Source organism: Suricata suricatta, chromosome 1 (genome assembly GCF_006229205.1).
Source record: "Suricata suricatta isolate VVHF042 chromosome 1, meerkat_22Aug2017_6uvM2_HiC, whole genome shotgun sequence".
NCBI lineage: Eukaryota > Metazoa > Chordata > Mammalia > Carnivora > Herpestidae > Suricata > Suricata suricatta.
Genome location: NC_043700.1, coordinates 82,734,375 through 82,756,065, shown reverse-complemented (window position 1 = coordinate 82,756,065; position 21,691 = coordinate 82,734,375). Strand labels below are relative to the sequence as shown.

The following is a 21,691-nucleotide window of genomic DNA, read 5'->3' as shown; positions in this document are numbered from 1 at the left end:
GACTTTTCAAAGAATAATACATAAACATGGGGAGGAGAATGGGAGGGTTGGTGAATGAACTATACTGTTTCAGGTCCAGATTTCTCACTCCCTGCTTAATAATGTATCCATTCTAGAAAAGGAGTTCCAAAACTATATTGATCACTACTAACACTACTTCACATTTCTCTTCTAATAAAATTATAGCAAAGAGGAAAACAGCATTTAAAAACATTGTCTCGTTTGAGTGTGCCTCTACTCTTTTAGAGTTTGAGCATGAAAGAAAACTAAAGAATACTCTGTAAGGTATAGTTCATAGGAGTACAATACAATTCTTTTTAAATGAAGATAATGTAATGCTTGTGTTGAGAAGAAAGAATTTCCTCTACCCTTCAATATCCTTCAAGCTAGACTAAGATTCAAACTGACATGAGACAGATTAACAGGAGAAAATCAAATTTAGTAGTGTACATATGGGGAACTTCTACAGACATGGAAATTCCAATGACAGTGAGACAATATGACACTTACATGACTAAGAAGAGGGGTAGAATTCTGAGGATATAAAGGGGAGAAAGACCACGTGCAGGAAGGTCAAAGGAGATGTTTAAAAAACAAATGTTGCCCTGCCCTGTTTTGCAGATGAGTCTCTTATATACAGAAGAATCTCTGTTAATAGCTCTCTTCCTGGTATAAGCAGGTAACTAAGGGGCAGGTAAAGAGTTTTTCCTGAATCTACTGGGTTTGGATTGCTCTTAACTCAAAATTATGTTCGTTATTATTTTGGCTCATGCCAAAGTGGCTCATCTTGCCAGAAGACTGCCCTTGTATTCTATACTTGGAATGAAATATCCACAGGTCTAATCTCAATGAGGAGGTAGCAAAAAACCCAAGAACCACCTTCTTATATCATTTAACTTTCTTTCTTCTTTCCGTTTTCCACCTGTAATTCATTAGGCACCCACCCTGTGGACCATATATGGTCTTTCAAAGCTTCTGTAGTAAATAAAATTTTATTGGAGCACAGCCAGGCCCACTTGTTTGTATATTAGGATTGATATTACCAGTCTATGACTGGTTTCACTCTTCAATAGCGGAATTGGGTAGTTGTGACAGAGAGTGGTATAGCACATCAAGTTGAAAATATTTACTGTCTGGCCTCCACAGAGAAAGCCTACTAACCCTGTCTTAGAGAACGACATGATTTCCTTTTAGAAACACTGAAAAGAAATTATACCAAATTTTAAAGTAGATAGGTTTTAACAAATTGTACATCAATGTGTGGATTGAAAACTTTAATTCTTAACATTTTTCCCTACTTTGTGAATTATACTGGGCCTTTTTTTGTGTATACCTTTGGATAATTACAAAAGAAAGTCACCAAAATTCAGATTTATTCAGCCAATATTCAAAGTTAAACATTAAAAAGTCTCTTTTCCAAAGAAAATAGCAAATGAGATCAACCAAATGGGAAATGTGACTTTGTTTCAAAATTGGTCTTCACTTAAGTAAATTAAAGGAGGATGGGAGGTGGATGTGATTATGACCCTCTCTCTTCATTCAAATCTCAATTGTTACCTGAGTTGCCCAGAAAACAATATATATTCATATAATATGTATGAGCTTTGAGACCAAAAAATGGAGAAAGTTGAATTGTATGCTAAATAATTTTTTCCTCAAAGTATACAGTTCCAAAATATAGTTCATTTTAAAAAAATGACACAGCAAATTTAGTAATGCCTGTTTTACTACAGCATCTCTGTGTCCTCATAGAAGAGAAATATAAATACTGGGGCTCAGATAAAAATATCTACTGGTTATTATTTTATCATGATCTGTTGTCTCCTTGGCCTAAAAAGATAATGTTTAAGAGTACAGTACTGAATAATCAAGAAGAGAAACAAAATTTTGTTAAAGACCAGATCCTAAAGCATCAATCCTAAAAAAATGTCATTTAAAATATTACTATTACAAAGGAGGAATTTCTAAACTTCAGGAATATTTTGGCTGTATAACAGAGGTCTCAGGAATATGAAAGTCATAATAGTCAAAGGAAGGTTTAACAAAACCTCATAAATAAATATAGAACATACAACTATTTTCAGGATCTGATTAGAGTCGAAAGAAATGCACAATCTGTATTAATAAAGCTATTCTCTTCCTGGAGTTTAAAATTAATGTGAAAAATATGTGGTTAAGTTGGAGAGAAAGCAAATCAACATTTTGTAGTAATAGAGTAAATATACTTGCTAAAAATGCTCTCCAAAATATTAAAATTTACTTAAAATGAGGTCATATTCTTATGGATTTCTCTATGAGGTGAACTATAAGAGGAAGGTTGTTCACATTAAGCACAGATAGCATAAGTATTAATTAAAAGATCATTCTAAGTGTCACAAAAGATCCAAAAAACACATTATGACCTCTGCTCTTAAGGAATTTACAATAAAATATCCTTCGGAAAACCTCACCTCATCTCACATTCATATATCAAAAAAAAAGTGACTACAGTCCTACATTACACCAAAAAGAAAAATAAATATTAGTTTTAAAGAATAGTACATCATCTTTTGGAACTTAAACTAGAACTAAAGTAGGGTCAATAACTCAGAGTCTCTTCACCTTCCACAAATAGAAGAAATCTGTTACAGAAGACTAAAGAGTTAGCCCAGAAAAAGAAAGCAGAAATAAAACAGATTACTTTCTCTGCATTTCTAATCATTCAGATAAAATGAGCAGGCTACCTCTACGGGGACCAATGTGAACTCGAAGAGTGAGCTCATTTCTTCTCTTTAGTGTAAGCCATAGCATTAAAATCTTTATTGTATCTACTGAGTTGGCTGAAGTTGCTGATTTTGGTGCAAACATTGAGCCAGGATAGTTCTAAGATCTATTAGTAAATAGACAATGGCAGCTCCCTTTTCCTTTCCCACAGAGTGACAAATCCTTGAGTGTTTGTTATTGTTTGATGCTTCTACCATCAGCAATGATTTTGCTGAATTTTGCCATTACCTTTTGCTTTGTGTAATTCTTCCCCTGCAATGTCCTAACATTTCTCTGTAAATTCCCTTTCTTGGGACAGACAATATCAATGTAAACATTAAATACTTTAACATGCCCAACTATATGTACTCCACTTTCCTATTTCTTACTATCAAGCCCATTGCTAATTAAATAACTTACCTTGACCTTCTTCTTCCAACAACTTCTACTAAATCCAAGCAATTAAATGTACCCTCTTCCCTAAAACAACTGAAACTCTAAATAATATCACTTGCTTAGCTTTCCTATCTTTTCTTATTAAACAGTCAACTCTATAAGACAAATATTCCTCAAAAATGATGTTATATTCCAGATTTCACTTTAAAGTTAATGTAATAATAGGGGTGCCTGGGGGCTCAGTTGGTTAAGTGTCTGACTTCAACTCAGGTCATGATCTCATAGTTTGTGAATAGGAGCCCTGCTTTGGGCTCTGTGCTGATAGCTCAGAGCCTGGAGCCTGCTTCAGATTCTCATTCTCTCTCTCTCTCTCTCTCTCTCTCTCTCCCCCTCCCCCTATCTCTCTCAAAAATAAACATTAAAAATTTTTTAAGATAATTTAACAATAAAAGTTAAGTTTTACAACTTTTTTGTCAGATAACATTTGGTTTTTAGAAATGCTAATCCCATATTTGACTCCCTTTCTGTCAAAACTTTATTCTCAAGGTAAAAGCAGTAATAGCCATAGAGTAAAAAAAATTAGTCATCTTTCATCATTTTCCAGATATCCTTTCTTCTATAGTCTTTATTACTATTATTGAACTATTTTTAAGTAAAAATAAGAGGATATAGATATCTGTACTTAAAACTAATGACAAATTTTTTTTCCTTTGAGTTTTCACTCCGAAGACTTTGTATGGAGAGAACTCACTGATGCTTTATTTTGTTGCTTGGCCCAGTCTTAATCCTCTTGTTGCCATTCAGCTGTAAATACCAACACACCCCAATGCAATAGTCTTTCAATTCAATTAGATGACAGTATAGAGTTTCAGTTCCACAAGCAGAGACTAATTAAGAGATTCTGCTAGTACAAGCAAAAGTTAGTGCTAGAAGAGATCAAAAGCAGCTACGTATTTTAAAAAGCATTTACTTTCCAGTCCATACCTTTAATTAGCTGCATAACTCCAGGGACTATAATTATCAGAATTGCTGTGAGCTTGCAAAAGGTTAGGAAAATCTGGATCCGGGCACTCCAGCTGACACTCATGCTGTTTAGGACCATCACTACAGCTGCAAACAAATAAAGGAAAGTTACAAAAGGTGGATTCTCATTGGCATGAAGACAGGAAGGCCTTGCTATTCAAAGTGTCATCCATTAACCAGCAAAGTTGGCATTACCTGGAACATTTTGGAAATGCAAAATCTCAGGGACTGCCCTGACCTAACAGATACCTTTCAAAAGATCTCTAGGTGGTTTTCATCCACACTGAAGTTTGAGATGCTTGGATAAAACCGCTGGACAGTAAAAATTCATCTCATTTTTTTGTGTGTATGGGCATATATTATAGTTTCTTAATAATGAAACCCGGAATTCATCACAGTATTCAGTAAAATTGCTGAATATGACTTGCTAGGTTGGCAGGTCAGGCAACTATTTCACCTGTGATGATGTTACCCATATGAACCTGCCAGTATGGAACCACTCAAGAAGGGGTGAGATGTCACAAAGTTGGCTAGAACTTTGTTCATCTGTCTCAAAACTAGCCCTATCTAGCACTCTTTGGTTTTCTTCTCCAGTTTCCAATTAGCACAGGAAGGACTGACTTTCAACTTTCCTTCAAAAAACTTTGAAGATGTGTTTGGGGACTTGGGGGAAAAATGTTATAAGTTAATTCATCCAAACAAGTTTCCAGTCTAGGACACACCTTGGGTCTGAAGCCAGCAGAATTTCCCTTTTTTTACTGATGCTATCTAGTTTTCCGAATAGCACTCAACTATTCACTCTCCCGATATGGTAGACTATGGGAGAATCTGGAGACTAGAACAAGTATTTTCTATCTCTCTTTATTGCTTGTGTTCAGCTCCATACTTGGCCCAGAAAGATAATATGCACAGTTTTATTGAATAAATGATTGAGTTAAAAAATTACTGTTAGCCAAGAAAGCATGAAATGAATGATGATACTCCAAGAACCTGCTTACTATCCTCTGCCAAGAATAGGTTTTAGAAGTTCTTCTAGACCATGGATTTTAAGTTTGTGCTCTTTCCAAAAGTTTATATTCAGTGTTAACTCCGCCCCCCCAAAAGCTATTTTATACCTGACATTTGCAGTTATCTTTAAGCTTTATTTTTTAAAAGGTGTATCTCTCCTAAGGAAATAACACAAATGTATGAACATACTTCTCAGGGGATAAAACAAAATACATAAGTTTTATAATTCATGTTACAATAGGAAGTTTTCATAGTCTACAGTAATCAGTTATCTTCATAGTTTCCATTGCTATAATCACTAGCTCATTTAAGGATTTTAGAACCAGTGTAAATGTTATCAACACATAATACATACAGTGATGGGTGGATGGATGGATGGATAAATAGATGAAGACCCAAAGGCAGAGAGAAATGAAGGGGGGAAATCTGAAACAGTGTTTACCAAAACATTAACAGAAGGTATCTATAGATGATGGAATACTCGATAATTTTCAATTTGTATTTCTTTTTCTGCATTTAATAATTTTTATAATGGACATGCAGCTTTTTAATGTGAAAATCAATACTACAATTTTCATTTTTGAAAAATCTCAAATATGGGAAAATAAGGGATCAAGAGATCTCACACAAAGTTAAATAGGAGGCTACTAGTGAAGAAACGTCTCAAAGGAGTAATGATGAGAATGATCAGGAAGGCTGGAACCCCACATAACATCCATGAGAGGCTAAGGGAAATATTTTACTGATGTTTGAAGCTAAAAATATGAAGAAAGGCAGGTCCGTTGTTAATGGCAGAGTGCACTACTTTATCAGAAGAAGGATTAAAAAATAAAATTATTTTCCTTTCTCCAATATAAAGCACTTACAGGTTGGAAATAATTTAATGCAGCTCTGTTCCCCACTTTATCATCCAACTATTCCTTTCTTTTTTCTATGCAAATGACTCTGTGATAAATGAGTCATCATATGAAAAGCATTATTTCTTTTTAGTTAAAGGGACTCAATATTGGCCTACACAAAATTGGACTCATGTTCCCACCACCAACAAAAGAGCACTGTTTTCTTTTAAATAGAGATCCTAAAACCTGAAACACTATTTCTGAAAGTTCTCCACAATAGAAAAGAGCTGTTGTATGTAGAAAATAAAAGAACAAAGGAAAGAGAAAGAAAAAGAAAAAGGGAAAAGAAGAAAGGGAAGGGAAGGGAAAGGAAGGAAAGGAAAGGAAGAGGGAGGAAGGAAAGAAGGAAAAAAGGGAGGGAGGAAGGGAGAAAGGAGGGGGAGGAAGAAATTAAAGGCGGATGGGAGAAAGGAGAGAAGGAGAGGGAGAAAGAAAAGAGAGGGAAGGGGAGAGAGAAAGAGGCATTCTTATTTTGGGAACCTCTATCTATTTGAGAAGAGGAAAGAGGATTTGTTACTTTCATAAAGAGCTTTAGCCTTAATGTCTATTGAAATAGAAAAGAGTGAGCATTTGCAGTTTTCTTTTATACTTTGTAAAGTTTTCTTAGAAAAATCAAAGAAATCTTAGGAATTGATAACCTCACCTTGCTTTCCTCTCAGGCAGCTGAAGAAAAAAATCTGGTTAAAACCGATTTCTCTCAAAGGTTTCTCAAAACCTCACATGACCTGAACATGCAGACATGCCACTCATTATTTGGTACCCCAAATTCCAGCTGAGATGTACCTCTATGACCCTGAAGGATAAGGCTTACAAGTAATAAGGCCAGTACAGAGGCACTGTGAGGTCCTCGAGTGACTACAAGTATCGCTTCATCATGTGTATTTACACAGAAATTTAAGTCTACATTTTTGCTTTTCCAACAATATTGAAAAGGGGATTTGGGATTCACTAAATGCAAGAGCTTTTTGCGTTTCTGAAACAAATAATATCTTCTCTATTTTTTATAGACTATCTACCTACATTATAATAAAAGAAATGTGAGTAAGTTCTGTGGTCTTATCTAGCTTTACTTCCTTTGAATAATAATTGTAAATTTCATACATTAGAAAATATTTATATCAAGTTTGGCTTTTTTTCTTGCTCAAATGAAAATACTGGGATATATAACTTTTATTTACTTATTTATGGTACAGTTTACTAAGAACTGAAATGCAACTATGAAAGGTATATATATATATATATATACATACACATATATATACACGTGTGTGTGTGTATATATATATATACATATATATATATATATTTATAGATAGATTGATCAATTGATCCTGGGAATAAGAAATACATGTTAGACGGGAGCTGTATCTGAAGAGGATGTTAGGGAAACATGAAGGATTTAAGGACTGGCAAGTGTTTCTCTTTGCACTTCTCTAATTGAAGTCTGTCTTTGGATTTGCAGAGTGAGATTACCAAACATGGGTATGTTGGGTTTTCTCCCAGGTTCAGGTTCTCTCTGGCTTCTGACTGTTTCATGCTAAATCAATAAAATCTAGGGATGCTACATGGTGAGTTACAGTTGATGAGTCCACTGCTTTTCATGACAGCTGCCTGAGTTACCATTCTCTTTGTTAGCATTCATCACCTGAACGTACTAACTCCAGAGAGGGTAAGCCCCTCTAGCTAGAAACATCTTTAAAAAACAGAGAGACAACATGTATCTAGGATCTCAATACTGGGAATAAAAATGGTAAGCATCAACTAATTGTAAGCTATTATTATATGGCAGATATTATAAAAGGCTTTGCATGGATAAGGTTATTTAATCTTTATCTCTCCATGATGTGGTCACCACCATTGCTGACACAATTTTTCAGATTGGCAGCTAAAACTTGGGATGGTATTTAATTTGCTCAGGTTCACACAGGTAAGTGTGAAGATCGGATTGGAGCCTAGGAAAATTGACTTCAGAGTCCACACATTTCTCCGAGCTTATAGGTGACAATAGTGAAGTAGCTCAAAAGATATAACATGATCTCACTAACATGCCTAACTCTTTACAACTCCTAGTGGCTCTGCCTCTCTGTTAAGGTTCACGTTTACCTTGGCAGGGACTTCCCACATTTTATTTTTCATTCTCCGGAAAAATATGGTTATTGTTTCTTAGGACTTATATATTTCAATACCACATATATCTACCTAAGATTTCATTGTCTTTGTTATTTAGTTATGGTAGAAAAGGAGTAGGTATATCCAGTATCCAGAATGTTTAAGTAAAATCACTCTACATAATATATATTCTTGAAATGCTAGCTCAGAATTGGTCCTTGATTTTCTTTCATGTAATTCAATGATGACAGGAAAACAGTTTGGGGAAAGAGAGTACAGTCATCTAGTAATGCAAGTGGCGAATTTGTTCTTATAATGCAATCACAGTGTTATTTTCTTTGCTTCTTCTAATTATTCCCGCAAGGTATGAGAAGAAGGGCGGGGCTATTTACTCACCTATCCACACTCAGCTCAGACGGAAGCTGGGATTAGAGATTGTTAGGCATGGACCTGGGACTAAATTTCATATATTGAAGACAGTATTTTTATTATAACAGTCGGCCATTCAATGGTATACTTATATAGGGAATCGTTTCAGGAGACCAGAACAAGTGACTGGATATCATTTTAAGTAGTGAACATTCTTCAGTGTTTACCAAAGCCACAAGGACAGTGAACTTGATGGCATTGTACAGAAGTGAGTAATGTCCCTACTGGGCTAGCAGAGAGCACCGAATGTGAATGCTAAGATTTCCTGGCTAGACTTTTTTTTGTCCCTCACTTGTTTACTTGAATGGACAGGATTTTGGATAAGCAAAATCTTTTCATCTTTATTAATTTGACAGGAATGAAGTCTAGTACTTTAAACAAAGGGCAGATCTATTAGCATTCAGTAACTTCCCCATTCCTACCCCAGGATCACTTCTCAAATGATTGGTCAGCATTTCACAAAACTTCAAATCTCTTTTTTTTCTGTGACTTGTTTGTAACAAGAGCTTTCAGGTTTGCTCTCTTTCTACACTTGAACTAGAGATTTCAAAGGATCACAAATTCCTCAGGGAATACAAGGAGCAATTCATGCAGTTAAACTCTATTTTCTACATCTCACCACGCTTCCGCCCTTAGCGGGCTTATCATCTATATTCACTTTTAACAACTTGGAATGTGAGAGATTTGCCCCCAGATCAATGCTCCTTCCCTATCTCCATCTCCAGCCCTAGTTGGCTGCTCCATTAGAGCTAAATTCTTCTCAAAGTTAGTTTCACTTTCCCAGTTAGACCACTGATTTACATTACCTGCCTCTGAACCATAACAATACCTTGTTTTCTCTTTTAGTGAAATCTCTCCAAATTATAGGAACACATTTCCTCAGAATCTCAAGCTTGCAAATGGAACATCAAAACTTTTAAGCTAATGTTATAACCAATGGCAAAAATGGAAGAAAATGTCTAGGTTCATCCAAGATTTACGCAGGCTTTATGAACTATTTTATCACCAATATCTACACACTTAGTTATCCTTCCCTATAATTGTGTTAACATTTTGGTCTGTACAGTTTCCATTTCCTCCTCCAAAATTACAGATTTTCCCTCCAAAAAAAGTTTAATAACATTGGGATAAAGAAAAAGAGTCTATACTTACCAAAATAATAGTATATTGTCATTACCCGTCTCATTTCAAGTCCAAAGAAAGCAATGTTTGTGGGTTTATGTTTACATAAAATCTACTGAACATATTTGCTAAATATAACTTTTATGTAAGTTGCAAAATACCTGTGCCTACATTTAAAGATACCTTTTAAAACTTCTACTATAAATTTACAAATCTCTCAAAAATATTACCTCTATCTTCTTTTCAAATATAATAATCATGGTATGATTCTGCCTCAGTCATTTGAGGGACAAGAATATATTGCTTACAGTAATGGCTCTTAGTCCAATCCCTCAGTGGACACCAGATACATTAAGTACTCTTTATGAGCAAAGCACTTTGCTGACATAATTTCATCTCTCTGCAGCCATCTAAGCCAGATTATCTTTTCACAGGTATTTTCATAATAAATAAAAGTAATGCTTAGGAAGGTTTAGTATTTAGCTCCAGATCACACAACTAAGAAGCTGTGACACTAAGTTTCAATTCCAGGTTGTTTGCCTTCAAAGCCTAAGCTGTAACTACTATGCTAAGATAGTTCATCCCACAGAAGCTCATGGTATTATTAGCTCTGAAGATCACATTGAGCAAACTGTATTTCATTTACCACCATTGTCCTGCGGCCTGAGAAAACTGAAGACGTATAATCCTCCAGGTAGAACAAGTAGACTTTTCTGCTAGAAAAAATTTCTTAGATCTCTTTGCATAAAATCAGTCAGTCAACAAATATTTATTGAGCACAAATGCCATAGTAGGAGCCATGAGAAAAGCAGGAAATATGGCAGTGCAAGGGTTCCTGGTCTCCTGGAACTTCATGTAATACTTTCCCACAAGAGTTATAAATAGCTACCATTTGTAATTGCTCTTAATAAATTACAGGCATGACCCAAACACTATACACACATTGTCTCAGTGAATATCATGGAATCCCCACAAAACACTCAGTGAGACTCCACAGGATTTGCAGGTAAGAATATTGAGGTGCGAAAGGCTAAATGATTTGTCCCTGAGTCTCATATCTCATAATGTAGTATGCATTAAAGGCATGATGAGTTAAGTTTACCATTACCTCTCCAGAACTCAAATATATCTACTCTGAGTATTTTTCTTTGTATTTCTTCAAAGATTTCACAGAAGAATAGAGTGTACATGTTTGGTGGATAAAGCAGAAATCCAGGATGAACATAAGTTCAAATATACATGTATCTACACTAGAGATATTTTTATGTGTAATTCCTGCAAACGAACCACCCACCTCTCCACTAGCAACTGCACATTGTCCTCTTCACTGTTATACTTAGACACCTTAGACATGCTCCCTGGAAATTCTTCAGAAGTATGCAATTAGTATTCCTGGGTTGCTTTCTATTTCCAAAGAGTTCAAACTTAATTAAACATGACCGTACTGATTCTTCAAACTGATTCAATTAGCATCTAAAAGTATTATTTCCCACACTATTCAAAGGTTTGGCTTCATATCACTTATATAATGTTGTATATGTTCCTCTATTTTCATTTCTTTTAAAAACTGTCTAGAATTTGCACACATTGATAAAAATGAACAAATTCCTAATCTGAAGATCCAATTTGAGAAGTGCTACTAATAACCAAAATTAAAAAGAAGAGTTTGTCATGACCATCAATGGGCAGCTAAAACTATAACACTGATAGTGATGGTTTGTTAACAGAATAAAATATATCAATACAACACAAACACCCAACACATAAATAGCACTCCATGAGGATAAGTGAATTTTCATTTAACAGGTTATCAGTAAGAAAGGATACAATTCTACTTCAAAAATCCATAAAATAATTGGCTTTTCATCTGTAAAATTCTCCTTTCATATACAAGCCAGTTGCTATTTTACTAATAAAGCAGTTTTATTTGCCTATATCAGAAGATTAACCATCATATCTATTGACCCAATGCAAAACTGGCATGTAATGTAATACCAGGGACCACTCCAAATCCTTAATCTTTCTTTATTTTCCAACACAAATTTGGCAAGGAACTGAAGCAAAAACAGCATGATGTGGAGAGAAGTCTCATCATATAAAAAGTCTAAAGAAACTTTGTCATCAATCACTTTTGCTTTTTTTTTTTCCTTTTTCATATTCTGACCTACGATACTCACTTATGCCCACGGCTGTAATGAGCTTGATTGCAAGTTCAGGAATTTCACATTGAATAAAAAATGGTTCCAGAATGTAGCGTCCAAATGCCAGAGAAATCACAGCTGTGGCTGCAGGGCTGGGGAAAAAAAATATTTGGGTTAACAAAGGAAAAAATAAATAGCATCCTTGCTAACCTTTTTCTACCTTGAGGTAATGTTATTCAACATATAGAACATGTTAAATATGAAAGCCTATAGTTTTCAAACTCCATATTTGATTAGGTTGTCACAAACACTCCAAGTGAAATATTGCCTATAACCTTGATGGCTAGCTTAAGTTTCACACATCCATGGAAGCAAGACTGGGTGCTATCAATTTTGCCCCTGCTCTCCTATATTTGACTTTTTTTCCTTAAAAATCTAGTTTATTATTTGAGATCCTGGCAGCTGGGCTTTCCAAGAAGCAGTCTTCTCCATAAGTCAACAACTAGGGGCGCCTGGGTGGTTCAGTCAGTTGAGCATCTGACCTTGGCTCAGGTCATGAGCTCACAGTTTATGGATTTGAACCCCACGTCAGGCTCTGTGCTGACAGCTCAGAGCCTGGAGCCTCCATCAGATTCTGTGTGTGTGTCTCTCTCTGCCCCTCCCCACACGTGCGCTCTCTCTCTCTCTCAAAAGTAAATCAACATTAAAAATAATAATAAGTTAACAACTAAACTCCTGCCATAGCATGAATGGGTTAAGGGTATAGATCTAATGAGTTGGAGCACAATCAGGAAAATGAATACAAAACTCAGGTTTGAAATATAGTATTAGTAAGTGTTCATTGAAAATATATCCTTAGGTCCTTGACATTGCATTCTTATTTTTCTAGTACAGACAAAAACATGAAGAGCCAAGTGATTACTCATACTTTCATAGAAATATTTAGATGCAAAATATAAGTTGAAAAATAATGCTCTTGTAATTTTATACAGCTGAGGAAACATGAATAAGAAAATTAAATAATCTCAGATTTAATAGTAAAATAGATAACAAACCATTCTATTTTAATCCTTCAAATATTTCTATGAAAAAATTACATGCCTATATATATACATATATATATTCTTTAGATACCCAGGCAAGTTCATGAAATTATCAAATTTCTCATGCCAATCTCTTTCAGCTTCTCTTCTCATAATTACCCAACACTCTGGATAGTCAGAAAACCAACCACACTTACATTCCAAACTTGGCGTGCTTATTGAACTCAATAGCACCATGGTTTTTTTTTTTTTCTTCTTTTCCTAAAGACCCTCTCCTCTCCCCCACCCCCCAACAAAAGACTATTTTTCCTGTTCATCATTGTAAATTTTTGATGTATAAATTAAATCTGATCACGTCATTTTAGTGCTTTTAATACATGCTCAGGATATACACAATCCTTCTGTGAAAACTCCATCTGGTCTAAGCATCCCCTTTTTCTTTGTTTCTTCTCACTGGAAGGAGCTTAATACCCTTTGATGGAGCCCCTACAACTCATTGGTGGTTTTCTATACCCTATATCTTTGTTCAGTCTTTCTTGGCCCAGAGAAGTTCCTCACCCTTCTGCTTGGGTGACAGGTCCCTGTGTATACTCCGTTACCAAGGCCCGTGGCTTCCCTTTCATAGGACTGATCACAGTAGCTACTTTATCTTCACTATGTGATTTCTTGACTGATAACTATTTCCTTCACATGACCCTGAGCATCATGAGTTCAAGACTTAGTCACTATTTTATCCCCAGTGTTTAGTCTAGTACCTATCATAAGTAGAAACCCAATAAACATTGAATATATAGTTATGTGTGAATTCAATCTAATGACCCCTGCTATGTACTGATATATATTTTATTAAAATCTGTGTCCTACAGATTATTTATGACATGAGAGCTTACCCTGAAGCATAATTTTAAGTGTTTAGGCACCATGGGTATTGTGAGCAGATGAGAAATACTAAAGTCCCTAAGTATCTTGTCACTACACAAGTCATTAATTACTCTGTTTATTTAGAAGACCAACCTAGCAATGTGAGTCTCTTATTACCAAGGACTATATGAAACCTTTAAAAGAAGCTTTTGTAATACATCTGGGTAATTTCTTCTGTCAGTAAACACACACACACAGACACACACACACACACACACACACCATGAAGCAGCTGTCTTGCAGTGTACATAGCATTTGATTATGTGCTACTTGGAAGCAAGAATTGTGGGTCATTCCACCTACAGTCTCTTTAACTTACCACTCACCATTCAGTAGCTGTTTAAGAAATGAATAAATAAGTGAATGAGCACCGTATCTGTGCTATTGTGAACAGAATGATCATGTTCATCATAATGCCCAGCAATTAGTCAATGCCATGCAACATATACCTAGCTGAAGAGGGATTCAGATGCAGCTAGATCAGGCTCCAAAGCCCACCATCCAGCAGCCCAGCACTCTGAATAAGTAGTGTCCTTATTTGATATTTATTTATTTTTGAGAGAGAGAAAGCAAGCACAGGGGAGGGGGCAGAGAGAGAGGGAGACAGAGGATCAGAAGCGGGTTCCTCACTGAGAGTGGAAAGCCTGACAAAGGGCTTGAGCTCATGAACTGTGAGATCATGATCTGAGATGAAGTCAGAAGCTCAACCGACTGAGCTACCCAGGTGCTCCACGTGTCCTCATTGGAATGCTGATAATGTTGAATTCAAATATTGTAATCTTTAACTTTCAGTCAAAAAGAATTATTCAAAAAGAATTTAATATTTTTGTTCAAAAACATTTACTATCTATAATGCTCAGGTCACCAATTAAGAAGTATAATGATTTCAAAAGTGTGAGACTTGGTCTTATGTACTTAAAATGCCTGTAGTTTTGATGGGAAAACAGAACATAGACACCTGATATATTAAGTAGGAATACAGGATATCATGTTGAATGTCAAATAAGAAGTGGGGGCTGCATTTTTTCTCAAAAGAACTAGAGAAAAAAAAAGAAACTAAGGTGAACAGGAAATTAACTGTGGAAAAGATAGGATTTAGGCTGACCTTTGAAAAGTAATATTCAGATAAATCAAAAAAGAGCAGAAGGTACATCCCAAGCAAATCCAAGATTTTAGAAAAGGAACAAAATACTTATTTAACATAATTTTCAATATAACAAGTTTTAAATAATGCAGAATTGTCTAAAATTGAGAACAGACTTAACAGAGAAGAAAATGCCAATCTAAGCTCGTTGTTAAGAGATGCCTATGACTATAAAAATCATAGCTAGTGTTAAATCAATACTTATTAGCTCTGCATTTCCCACTTATGCCCCAAATGTCAGAATAAAAGCTCACTGGAGCTCTCAGCTGTGTATGTCTGATAAGTTTACAGTAAAAACAAGTTTCTCCAGTTATTACTGTTAAGCTCTACAATCAGGATGTGTGAGTCACATCTTATGGTAGCAGCTACCTTAGGGAACTGTGATACTCTAAACTGTACATACGACATCACAAGTTTCCCACAACATGAAAGGAAATTTGCTATTCAGAGTGACTTAGCACTATTTGTTTGGATTTTCAACCAAGACAATTAGAAAGAACATGTTTTTACAGCAATAAAACTTTTTTTTTTTTGCAACTATGGTTCACTGATTTGCCTAACAAGAGGAAGTGAGTCATTTATGTCAAGTCATTTTTGTGTGTAAAGTATAAAACTCAGTGACACACTAAGCTGTTAGGGATAGAAGTTTCTAGTCATGACAACTAAGGAAAGTTAAATGACAATGGAATCTATAAGAAGAAAAACTCCACCTACTAGCATATCATTTAATTTTGTCTGTACAGTCAAAATATATGATTTATCAAGGTGGATTTTGATGCTTTGTATCCTTTCAAGTCAACATACTTTCCAGAAATGTCAGAGGATAAGTGACTATTAAGGAAAATAAGATACTTTAGTAAAAGTTTGGCATGAATGGAGAGCTATTGCCAGTGAAAAAACTGCATTAAAAACATTGACAGAGGTATTTTATCATAGATTTCACATCCTGAAATAGACATGTTTACAACACAGTCACATGACATACATATTTCTAGTCAGTTAAAAATAAAATGATTTAAAGAAGAGTATAATGAATGGATTTCTTTTTCTTTAACTGTTTTTCTATGCTCTTACCGTATTATGAGCAGTTCCACCCAGACTCGTACAAAAGCTGGTAATGGACCAAAGACTTCCAGAATGTATGTATAATGACCTCCAGATTTCTTTATACTTGTTCCCAATTCAGCATACGACAAGGCTCCTGTGAAGTATTCATAATAAAGAGGTACAAAATTAAAATATTAGCTAGTCAACCCAAGGGTGGCTCAGTTGGTTAAGTGTCCGACTTCAGCTCAGGGCATAATCTCATGGTTCGTGAGTTCGAGCCCCCATCGGGTTCTGTGCTGACAGCCCAGAGCCTGAGGCCTGCTTCAGATTCTGTGTCTGCCTCTCTCTCTGCCCCTCCCCCACTCATGCTGCCTCTCAAAAATAAATAAATGTTAAAAAAAATGATACAACATTTATGTTTAGGTAAGATGTTACTACATCCTTTGGTCTGAATAAAGAGAAATAACAATCATTTGATTGTTAGGACCCATCAAATTCTCCCTGTAACTTCTTCATATTTGGGATCTAATTCATTCTATTCAAATAATGTAACTTTATTTGAAATGGTAAAGACAAACTTTTAAAATAATATATTATTAAGAATTATGAATCTCATCAAACCTGAGAAAAAGAGAAGATAGGTGCCAATAATACAAACCTATTTTTAAAGTAAGTACATACTAAGACAAATTGACCTCATTATATTAAGAATCCTTTTAATAAATGGAATTTCTGTTGCACATAAAAATTTTAAAAAATATTTATTTGTTCTTCAGAAAAGTATAGACTCTTGGCCTTGTAAGACTTCATTTACTTTGTAGGATATGGTTTGTCAACAAAATGAATTTTAACTCCAATATTCTATTTCTAGAAAAGGTTTTCTTGGGTATTTTTGAAGAGTACACTTCTGAGTAGTTAAAATAACGTACTATTTAAAAAGAGATGCTAAAACTTATGTCTGTTAAGTAAAATTAATTATAAGCATTTAGCAATCTCAACATTTAGCAACACAATCCACATGGACTTGAGCAAGTTATGTAACCTCCTCAAATGTAAGTTTCTTTACCTATAAAATGAAGATCTCAATTCTTACCTCGTAAGGGAGTTGTGTGTAGAAATGCAATATTGGGCACCAAGCAAGGACAGTACTGGGCCTGATACATTGAAACTACTTCATAAAATATACCTATTAATTTGAGCAATTAGCTACCAAAAAAAATGAAAATTACATCATGATATTATGTGAAAAATTCTTTTCATACTGCAAAATACTCAAATGTAACAAAATTTTGCTTGAACTACTTCAGAGACTAAAAAGAGTGGGAAATTATTATAGTAAAACTTTATGCAGGACTGTCAACATGAATAATATTTGGATACTCAGTGATATCTTAGTATCATTTATCCTATTCCCAAACCTAGCTCTGTATTAGAATCACCTGGAAGTAATGCACACAAAAAAACAGAATCTAAGGCCATACCCTACATTTGTTCTCTACCAAGTCAATCAGGCTCTCCAATAGAGGGAGCCAAACAAATCTTTTATTTTAAATTTTTTACAGATGATTTTATTATTTTTTAAGTTTATTTTTATTTATTTTAAGAGAGAGAGAGTAAGCAGGAGAGAGAGAGAGGGAGAGAGAGAGAGAGAATCCCTATGTTGTCAGAGCAAAGCCCCATGCAGGGCTAGAACTCATGGACAGTGAGATCATGACCTGAGCCGAAGTCAAGAGTCAGACACTTAACCGAATGAGCCACCCAGGCACCCCTCTACAGATGGTTTTAAAATATCTAGTCTGCAGATTGATATTTAAGAAACTGATATAATTTGACTATTTATAACTAATTTTAACAGGTTGCAATTCACTGTTTTGGAAACCAGTTGCCATGTTGATGGCCTGTACAGAAGAGCTTCCATATAAAATGTTATTGGAACACCTTAAGTACCTCAGAATTTATTGCCAGAGAATCAATACCTAGACCTCTGTCTGCTTGGCTGAAACTCCAGGATGGTTGCTCTAGGTTTAAATTGAGTTCTGGAGGAACGAGATTTCATTTGAAAGTCTCAGTCTCCATAACTGTTTTACTCAGATGAGAACAGTTCAAAACAAGATGTAAAAATCCATGTATTGACTTTGGCTTTTAAAAAATTGTAAACCAAATATACAGATTCTTTACTCTTGGTCCCAGAATTCTCGAGTTCTAAGAGAAAGTATTGTTTTCCTCACATTTTGCTTTGTTTCCTGTTAGGAAAGCACTCCTGTCAAAAAGCTCTAGGAACTTAAGTGACAAATAAAATGTAAATACAGATAAGTAGATTAATACAGGAGCATGCTCCCTGGGATTAGTAATCAAAGAATATCAACTCATATGTAACCTTAGCTAGTCCTTTTAACTTTCTTTTCCCTGTGCGTCTGTTGAATTGATATACTTAGGCATAACCACATTTTCATAGCATAATAGCATTTTAACTAGTTTAAACCTCACAGCAATCCGTTTTACTATATCTGAATAACCTTTTATTGTATATAAAAATTGAATCACATAGTGGGAGCTGCATGTATATAAGTATGAAAAGTCTAGGAAGTTGGTTTCCTATTAGACATTGATTTAGTCTCAATTTACCAAATTTTTGTAGAAGAGTAAAGAGTGAAGATGCACAAAGTCAGTGAAGAAGAGCAACAAGTAGGTTTCTCTTTGTCTATAAATGTACATACCAGAACCATAGAATACCACCAACTCTTTTTAAAAACCTAAAAATAATTCTTCTATAGATCTTTCTATACTAAGGCTTTGCTTTAATGAATTTTACCTGAAATATCTTCTTCTTAATGGAAATTTGGCTTCTCTAGATGAATACCCAAGCCAATGCATTAAAACACCACAAGGCCTTAAGAATGAATGGATTGGTCCATGCAGGACCAAGAGTTAGTACTTAGTCCTAAAGTTAGAACAAAGCTTTGTGTGAGTACCTTTAAAGAGCAGGGCCTTTTGGAATTAAAACATCCTGGTTGCCACAACAAAGCAAACACACCTTAGACAACTATCCCCATAGTGTAGGTAAAATTTATTTTTTTTGACCATTCACCAGTTTTTGTCACCTCTGTAACTAACTCAGGCAGCTCTAGTAATTTGCCCACCCCATGAAAAGTATCTATTACCTCTGTGCTATTAGTAATTATTAATATTAATAAAAGAGATGTAGACCTTGAAGCAAAATTGATAATCATACTTCTACTACTAGTTCTGTTCAGATGAACTCAGTGAACAGGTGGACAAGTTATCTATGTCCCTGAAGACCCAATGAACTATAAATGAAGAAAGCAGATCTGGAGAGGCACAGCGAATTAGCACCCAATTCCAGCTTTACTATTTATATTGCAAACATTTACAGGTGTGAGAGAGAAATGCTCAGACCCTTGCAATATTCTCACTTATCACAGGAATTGAGTTATGTGCCACCAAACGTATTTCCACGGCAAGGACTTTTGTAATAATAGTAGGAATTGACAAGCACTCCAAGTTAAAAAATTAAAAAGAAAAAGACAGCCCCCCTCCCAGTTTGTTTTGCCAATAAAAACAGTGTAAAACTTCTGTGTCTAGATAGCCCATGCCGAGTTTCACTCCACAGGTGTTTCATTCAGTGTGCCAGCTGCCAGGATCTCTCAAACACACATAACTGAGCACAACCACCCGGTACAGAAAGCTCACATGTATTTTCCTGGGTCATCAAAGTTAGCCTTCGCTCTCATGGCTACAGGGAAAAGTCAGAAGAGTCTGTCATAGTCAGGAGCAGAGAGGACCGGCTGCAGAAGCAATTCGGTGGAATGCAGGATCCTGCCAACAGTGGACGCTGTGTTTGGGTAGCTCGCACACTTAAACAAGAATCAGAAAATCTGGTGTAGCCTTTGCCATTCATTCACTCCTTAAAAATTACCCTCTGCTTTCCCTGAGAGCAAACTGCCCGGCTTCCACAGACATACCCCCAGAGAAGAAGCTGCACTCACCAAACAGAGACAGGACCCCACAGACTGTCCAGATAATCAGAGACATGCCCACGCTGCCCGTGTTCTGGAGCACGCCCTTAGGAGAGATGAAGATTCCTGCTCCAATGATCGTGCCAATGATGATGGAGATGCCCCTCAGCAAAGTGATTTTCTTCTTCAGCACCACTTTCTCCTGCCCAGGTGGTGGCTCCTTGCCACCCAAGGAAGGCAGCTTCCCATTAACATTCCCCTGCAGGTAACCTCCACTGGAAATGGTGGACACAACAGGCTTTCTGACCATTGTAGTGACACACGGGAAAAATGAAACAGAGGAAAAAAACCAAAACAAAACAAACCCCAAAACTTTCAACTTTGGTCTCCCTTAGTGTGACTGACCAAATCCCTTCCTCTTTGCTTTCAGACTGTCTCTCTCAGTGCTATTGTGTTCACAGGTAAAAACTCAAAGATGTACTTTCTCCTTCACAGCTATCTAGCTGTCTAATTACTCCTCAGAAACACCTGTGTGTTCTTGGTGCTCCGGCTCCTCCACCACCTCCGACTACCTCTGCTGCTGTGGCCGCTGCTACCGCCCTATCATTACAGACCAGCTCAGCTTCCTCATGGGCTGGTATTTAAGCTCCTGCCTGTCACACCAACTTATTCCAGCTTAATGATGATGCAAATTCTCCAGGTTTGCATCAGCCACATGAGAAGGCTCCAGCATTACTCAGCTCTTTTTTTTTTTCCAAACATTAGCAGCATGTTGCTCAACTGACCTAAGAAGCTTTTCAGAGAACAAAGCACACACTTAAAAGGGATCTTAACCAATCCAGAAGTAGTAAATTCAGAACAGACCTTCCCAGAGATTTAAAGCAACTCCTAGTGAGGGAGAAAAGCTCTTCGCGGGAAAACAAAATGAAAAATGAAACAGGAAATGATCACCGGTTTGTGAGGAGTTTCTTTTTTAACTTACGTATAAAAACATTTCACATGCAACTGTTTTGATAATAGATCGTAACCCAAAGCTGCATTATTCATAACAGAAAATTTTTAGATTTCATGTTTTCTTTTTATTTTTTTTTTACTTTGGGTTTCTGAGCAATGCAGTCAAATCTAGTATTTAAAAGCTAGACTGATTCTGTGTAGCTGCTGTTATATACACAACTGTGAGACTTACTCAACATTAAAAGATAAAAATTATTTCTTGCTACCGGTAATAAACTTGGATTCAAAATGACTACTCAAGTGTGACAAATTTAAAAACCACAGTGACTCCAGAAAACAGCTGTTTTCTGACTCTTATTAGCTCTTGGTGTTGTCCTAAAATAAAAGATATAGACTTTTATTTGCATGTTGTTTTACTGAATTACCAAAAACAATTAATTTAAAAGTTAAGCAATGGTTATAATGACATAAAACAATGCATATAACAAAAACTTAAAAAGGAATACATAGAATAATAGGTTTGGAAGGTAATGATATTATCTACGATTTTTTTCTAACATGTATGAACTATTCTTAAATCATGATTATAAATTTAAAGTGAATTGGAAATATAAGCTAAGATTAAAATGTTTACTTAAAATGGTAAGAAAGGCAAAACATTTAAAAACCCTACTAACTTTCTTAATCTAGTGTCTCTAAAACAAATGCCAAAAGAAAATAAATTCTACCTTCCCTT

The 21,691-nt window shown here is 35.5% G+C and overlaps 1 protein-coding gene across 6 annotated transcripts in view; it reads right to left on the bottom strand.

Moving 5' to 3' along the window:
• Positions 1-20,638, bottom strand: part of SLC7A11 (solute carrier family 7 member 11) — a 165,918-nt gene extending 145,280 nt beyond the window's left edge. For 3 of the 6 annotated variants that reach the window (XR_003909343.1, XR_003909327.1, XM_029940900.1), the window contains exons 1-4: positions 20,032-20,638; positions 16,052-16,178; positions 11,906-12,021; positions 4,123-4,248 (exon numbers count right to left, since the gene is read on the bottom strand). Coding sequence is in view for 4 of the 6 variants with exons in the window: in XM_029940900.1 (XP_029796760.1) it covers positions 4,123-4,248; positions 11,906-12,021; positions 16,052-16,178; positions 20,032-20,311 (649 nt within the window). In the remaining 2 variants the exon portion in view is untranslated. The remainder of the gene's footprint in view (positions 1-4,122; positions 4,249-11,905; positions 12,022-16,051; positions 16,179-20,031) is intronic. The other 3 variants (XM_029940902.1, XM_029940899.1, XM_029940901.1) reach the window with 1 other exon arrangement.
• Between the last annotated feature and the right edge of the window lie 1,053 nt (positions 20,639-21,691).